General features: G+C 43.0%; 1 protein-coding gene across 1 annotated transcript in view; it reads right to left on the bottom strand.

Annotated features, from left to right (window-relative positions):
* Positions 1-762, bottom strand: part of LOC104967259 (disheveled-associated activator of morphogenesis 1-like) — a 7,848-nt gene extending 7,086 nt beyond the window's left edge. Inside the window, exons 1-2 of the mRNA XM_010796674.1 lie at positions 573-762; positions 395-484 (exon numbers count right to left, since the gene is read on the bottom strand). Coding sequence (XP_010794976.1) covers positions 395-484; positions 573-758 — 276 coding nt within the window. The 5' untranslated portion in view covers positions 759-762. The remainder of the gene's footprint in view (positions 1-394; positions 485-572) is intronic.
* Between the last annotated feature and the right edge of the window lie 6,457 nt (positions 763-7,219).

Genomic DNA, 7,219 nt, shown 5'->3' on the forward strand with positions numbered 1-7,219 from the left:
ACACACACACACACACACACACACACACACACACACACACACACACACACACACACACACACACACACACACACACACACACACACACACACACACACACACACACACACACACCGTACAGTCATGGATATGCTTACATATAGTACTGTAAAATCCATGTGATATGTTGCTCATAAGCCCTTGTATCAAAAGAATAGAAAATGGGAAGCTGCAGCTGCTCCAAATTTGACAGAATTACCATTAATATGTGAACATGACACTTCCAGGATGGGATTTGTAAATGTAAGGATGAGCAACTTTAACATCTATTACCTAAGTGAAAGCAGCTGCCAAAGGCTCACGATACCCATCATTTCCAATACTGATTGATTGATGGGTAGTAATCATTTCTTACCAGCTTCTTGCCACAGTAGATCTGCCATTTTTTCTCTGCTGGCAAAGAAAACATGGCGGCTCTGTTTTCAGCTGTGAGGTCCAGTTCATCCTGGGACAGGAGAAAGGAGAGATGGATGAATGATCAATGTTTGAATGCACATAGAGTAGAACACCCAGTGTTGGGAGCGTTGACTCACCACCAGCTCAGTGAATAGAGAGTCCAGCTCTGGAAGGGGGGGCATTGGCAGGGTGGGCTCCAGTACAGTAGCATTGTTGGGGTTGTCATGACAGTAGGTGATCTCTGGTTGTTCACTACCTTTAAAGCAGCAAGAAAATATAGAGGATATGCCACGTCCCTGGGGCTGCTTCATCCGGGACGCCATGGTTACAACTATTGAGTCAAAAACAAGACAATAAATATAAATCAATGTTATTGATCCTGGTGCATTTTGGAGCAACTTCTATTTTCATGAGGTTTGTCTTATGAGAAGCAACAGTAGACAGGGATTAATGAAAACACATGCTGTATTGGCGCCAAGGATGTGGAAGCTTGCAAGAATAAACCAGGGAAGATCCGGGGTGTTCGTGCATAAGAGGCCATACTTGCTTCATGTGCCACTGCGCGACGTTCCTGGGAATGAACGTTTTCTTAAAACAGCCTTGGTTTTTCCCGCCTGTCTTGATTGTCTGTCCTGGTCCAGTTTCACCTGTCCCCCATTTGCCCTGGAACCACCTGACCTCCTATTTGTTGTGAAGTCTTAGTCAGATTCTTGTTTGTCATACATCGAGAGGTTCTGCTCTGTTGGGTTCTGTTTTGCCTTGCCTCCTCTGGACCAAGCCTTTAAATAAAGACAGTTTCTGTTGAGAGTATCTGCTCCTGTCTTTTGAAAGATCTTTCACAGAAAGCGGAGCAAGGATCTAACTGCAGATCACAGATACTCTTTATTTAAAGGCTTTGTCCAGTCACAACATAACTTGGCGATCTACTACAAAAAGGACTCTGACTTAACAAAAACCAACAGGTGGAACTACACTGAACAAAAATATAAATGCAACACTTTTGTTTTTGCTCCCATTTTTCATGAGATGAACTCAAAGATCTCGGACACCCCTTTGAATGTCAAAAGAAATGTCGCCTAATGACCTATCTGGTAGATCTTCTTAAGTCGGCATTCCTTATGTTCATAAATTAATTGTACATACCGGAAAGTGTAGGGTATTTTGGGGATGTCCCGTCGTTAACTCAGATAATAAGCAATACCGTAGTGTTGTACCAAACCATTTGAACTAGTCTACGATTTTTCAAGTACCTTAGCTGATTGAATGACAATCATCGAAAACATCATTTATTCCCACGACCTTTTTCATTAAACCCGATACGACCAGCAGTCGCGCTAAGCACCACGAGCAAAGACAACGCTACAAACTTGATCACTAACCAAGATACCTCTACCCCCCACCTCGAATCTCCGACACCCCAACTGTTAAGGTGTAAACTGGCTGAGCACCCACGCCGATTCATTGGTAGGACTATATAAAAACTAACAACTACCCATCACATCAACACACCTACACGACACACACACAAGAAAGAAAGAAACGACGCTACCCCCAAGCGCGCGCGAGAAAAAGACGACCAGCGCGGCGACAGAAGACCCCCCGCACCTACACATACAGACACACCACACAACCCCCAACATCACACACCCACAACCCCCGCTCCTTCCCATACTCTCCCCTCGATTCTCGTACTAAACACTATACAGACCCCTAAACAACCTACCACTAAACCCACGAAAAAAGGTAAAACAGGATAGCACAGGCTTAGTTCACCCGCGTACCTTTACCCCGACAAACCCGGTCCACCAATTTGTTAACACTACATACGACCACAAAATCCAGTCAACAACACCACATACGAACCACACGTATACACCAAAAGGAGTCCACATCCAACAACAAACCCCCTCAAGCCTCTTCAAACCAATACACTATATACCCCCTCCAACGATACACTACAACACCTTATCCACTCCCAATACACCTGAATACTGATAATACCAACACTACATACACCCTACAAAACTGCCTCTAGACTCAAGATAATCCACCTTCCAATGTGTCCTAATACACGTCATCAATCACATACAAACCAAAACCCCAAATCACACTTACCTAAACACTCTATCACACTATCCACAGCATCACTCATAAAATACTAAACAAATACATCAAAATCAATAGCCTTCCAAGCTTTCACCCCCACTTATACTACAACGTTATACAAACATATCCCTCCACGTTAAATTCACCCCTTAACCACGTTAAACTCTCAAATACACACAATACACAAGTTAATACCCCATCAAACAACGTCTCCCCTTTCCCGCAAATACGATACAAAAGAAACAAACACCAAACAACAGGTATACAACCTCTCAAATACACTAAAGCCACAGAACATAACTAACATAGACTACCACCTCGGAACTTACACCCAATACCAAAATATAGAGAACACTACAGGAAATTCTGTTTAACAGAAGAAAACCGACATTCCATACTGTAAATTACAAAGCTAGAAATAGATGACACATATAGATGTAAGAACAAAGTTTGACCAATATCACCTCACTCGTAAAAAAGAGACTGTGTCAGCTCATCATGAGTACACTTTACAACCGACACAATCAAAAATAGCTTAAAGAATCTATTGACCATTATGTTTTGCAATTATAAAGAGGAAAACTAGGAATATCACACTTGCAAGGTTTCGTTTCGCCACTTTAGCACGGCGCGATGTGAATAACGGTGGCGTATGCCGTAGCCACATAACCTCCACTAAGTCCCGAAAAGCTAGAGTCAAAACCGAGCCGCGGAGACAACGGACCACCTCCACCACCAACACCAAAACCCGCGGCTCCACTTGCCGGGGTGTCGTCAGACCTACTAGGCCGGGACCATCCTCTCTGCCGGGAACCCACGGCCTTTCACTACCCTAATATTTTCCTGTCAAACCGTTTCGCACGACAAACACGAGATCAGAATTCTAAGATACAAACCACACAACCTCGAATCCCAACTCCCGCAGCAAAGCCTAAAACCCCCCCGGTAACTCCCTGAAGGCCCATTAAAATGAGGCAATCCTTCCCAAAAAGTTGACGTTGGGATGATTTGAGGACATACAGACAAGAAGACGACTAAGAGACTGCAGGCCGCGAAAAAAAAAACAGAAAATTGGAGAAAGGAAGCGAACAAGAGAAAAAGAACAGAAATGACGCCCCTGTCAAAATCGGTATTCATTTAGGTTTCAAGGGAAAAACACGAGGTTTTATCTTCATATTTATAAATTTTTCATAAGGACATAATGCAACTACGTTATTTCGATTACAACGACAGGTGTCGACTACAATTTAACAAGGTAATAATACTTCTTCTACCTGATGATATACCTCAGACAGGAATATCTGTCCGCCCGATTTTGCCGTGTTCTCAGGGAGAGCATATCGAGGAGTCGTTGGCCGACAAGAGGAATCGTCCTTTCAGACAATGCTTTATTCTATATGGAGACCTTGCAGTTGTCCAACTGGTTAATCTGTCTGGGCTGATAAATATGTTCGACACAGTCTTTAGTATTGACTACACCTCTTAGGTGAACTTTGGTGTGTAGTGACCACGTCACTAAGGAGTATTGAATTTTTTCCTTAAAGAACCAATGAAACATGGGTACGTCGTGAGGCGCAGATACCTGCTACGCTTCGATCCACAAACGCACTAAGGGTAGATGTACTTTGACAACAAGTGCACGAGGATGTATGGTTTTCACCGCAAGGATAGTTTTATTCTGATCGGAATAATTTACTGTCTGTGACCTATCTCCTCTGGTGAACCGGTGTGGAGTACTGAGTCAGCCCACTTTTGTTCAGAAGGCCAGTTAGTGTGGGTCCACTACCACACCACCAACAACACACCACTAGTACAACAAACACCACTGACCTATCTGCTATACAACACGGTTCACGTACAAAGGTTAAAATACACACTACAAAGGCTCAACTTTCATATGTTGTCGCCGTACTATTGAGACACCACTTTACGTACCTTATAACAATAGCACAAAAGATGTCAATGACTGTACAATCCGACTTCTTCCCTCACCATGGTTTGGTACTGGGGTCCAACAGGTTTGATGCCCGGGTCCCGGTTGACGCGGATAGACATACCAGGTAAAATTTTAACTGGGCAGTCGTTTTAAAACTTTCATATTACTTATGCGGGTGTGCACTTGAACACAAACAGAAAGTACGTGAGAATTTACATATAAATTTTATATAGGTGTCATAAAGTAACAACACAAATACAATTATTCGAGTGGAAAAGAAAATAGTACGTTCAGTAACTTTCAGAATCAATTTTTTTCGGGTGTATTAAATAAAAGTATTTTTCAACTTTATAAGGGGAAAGATAAAGAGGATTCAAGAGGTACCGGTGTACGTGTCGTTTGTTCAAACCAAACACGGACACTAATAGTGGGACAGGAAACACCCAGTATCCTTTCTAGGGTTGGGTTGTACGGTAGGTTACACCTCTACCTGTTTGCCAGGTGTGCAACAGGAGCAGTTGTCCAGAATTGGGCGATTGAGTAACCTAGAAGAGTCCAGATCAACATACTTTGAAACATCTTACTCGTAGGACATATGTAGATAACCATAATAGACATTCATACAGATACACGTACAATCATATCAACGAAGTACAAGACTCTTTATCTCCTGTGTAACCGTCGTAATGGTTATCAGGGAACACAACCGTATTTAATCTATAACTTGAACTTCATTCTTTTACAAAAGAGGTTGGACAGACAAAAATTAAAGACATCAACAAAAGTTCGGACAAAACTAACAAAGTGGATCGGAAATAATGTGGAGCTGTTTTTATATTTACGGGTTGTGAAGAACAAAAAGAAACGAGGGTAAAAAAGACTTCTACTTGAGTTCTAAGATTTTGTAAAAAGATATATGGGTTTATGGTAAAAGGGAAGTTTATAACGCAAGTGTTTAGACTTTTTTAGACACTATCACTCGTGAAGAGGAACGGGGGCTCTATTAGGGTAGGGCGGAGGTTTGTTCCACCACGTATAGTTACTTACGACTAATCTGTCGTACTCAATAACGTCCACAGCGGAAGTCCGGGGAGTCGGTGTTAGTTGTCCGGGTGAGACTCCGCACGTCAAAACGAAATAACACCCCCCAGAGCCCCCCCAGGCTTTTGGGATCCCAGATTGTGGGGATGGGATTTGGGATTGGGATTGTACAGGTGAGGTAAGACTGCGGTAGCAACCCCTACGGACCTAGCCGCATATGCTGTCGCACAAGTCAAATGACGGGGTTAATAGGTCGGTTGAAGCGTGTCCGGAGTGCCCCAGACCCCCCGCCCAGGCTTTGTCAGTCATAGACCACACTCGGGTAAAACTGGAGTGCCGTCACGTGTGTAGAGGAAAACGTATCTCAACTTAGTCCAACAAACTAACACCGGACACCTTGACAACCCAGGTGAGGAGAGAGTTACCGGACAGCACTCAACGACCTGATGACCCCGTTCCTTCGACTGTGTGGACAACCCTCCCACCCTACCTATAGGAGCCGTTTTCCTCTTCACCGAGTGATAGTTGTCTAAAAAGAGAGTTCTAAACACTTGTTATAAACTCGTCTTTAACAAATAAAACCACATATTGCGCTTNAATTCCGGCAGCTTTACGAACACATCGCGTTCAGCCATGCTCGCTAATTTCCCGGAAACTTTCTCGGAAATGTCAGGGTCACCAGTGTAGTGCCGTGAAAAGGGAGTTGGAGGCGGTGTATTCAGAATGGAGTTCCAATCTTTATTAGCCATTAATAACAGAGGGGTTAACACATGACTGCTCAGCTTGACGAGCTAGCAGGAATGGCAGCTGAAGCTACCGGTGTTCCCACTAAAGGGTCCGTGTGGCAACACAATACGAGAGGTGAATTATGTCCAATAACGTGTCACCACAACAATCTGTATACCTTTTACTCTTAAGTTTTTTAACTGTGTCAATAATTTCATTTTCATCAGTCCCTCTTAGGAATATAGTTTCCTTCACATATATATCTTTACTTTCAAGACCATCACTATAACCAGTATTTGGAATTTCCCGAGCTAGACAAGGACCAACATTGACAAAGTACTTATTGAAATCTTCAGCAACTGTGGTCATGTCATAAATTACTGTATCGTTTTTTGAGAGAAAACTGTTTGGGTATTGTGCCTTTCCATTTCCTTTTTTAATAATGGTATTTAATACATTCCATGTGTTTTTAATGTCATTTTTGTTATCCTCCAATAATTTGTTGGAATGATCCATTTTGCTACATCGTATTATCTTTGTTAGTTTGTTTTTGTATGTCTTGTATTTTTGTTCAGCCTCTACTGATCCATTCTTTAAGAAGTCTTTATATAATTCATTTTTCGTTTTACATGCATTTAATATTCCCTTAGTGATGCATGGCCCCTGACACAGAAATGCACACTCCCAGCTCAACCCCTCAATCCCCAATGCTCTCTCTCCTCCTTCAAGGAGGAGAGAGAGCATTGGGGATTGAGGGGTTGAGCTGGGAGTGTGCATTTCTGTGTCAGGGGCCATGCATCACTAAGGGAATATTAAATGCATGTANGCACAGCCTCAGGGTCTGGGGGGGGTCCGAAAACCAGTCAGTATCTGGTGTGAGCCCCATTTGCCTCACGCAGTGCAACACATCTCCTTTGCATAGAGTTGATCAGGTTGTTGATTGTGGCCTGTGGAATGTTGGTCCACTCCTCTTCA

The sequence above is a fragment of the Notothenia coriiceps genome, unplaced genomic scaffold (genome assembly GCF_000735185.1).
Source record: "Notothenia coriiceps isolate Sejong01 unplaced genomic scaffold, NC01 NC01_scaffold00037250, whole genome shotgun sequence".
NCBI lineage: Eukaryota > Metazoa > Chordata > Actinopteri > Perciformes > Nototheniidae > Notothenia > Notothenia coriiceps.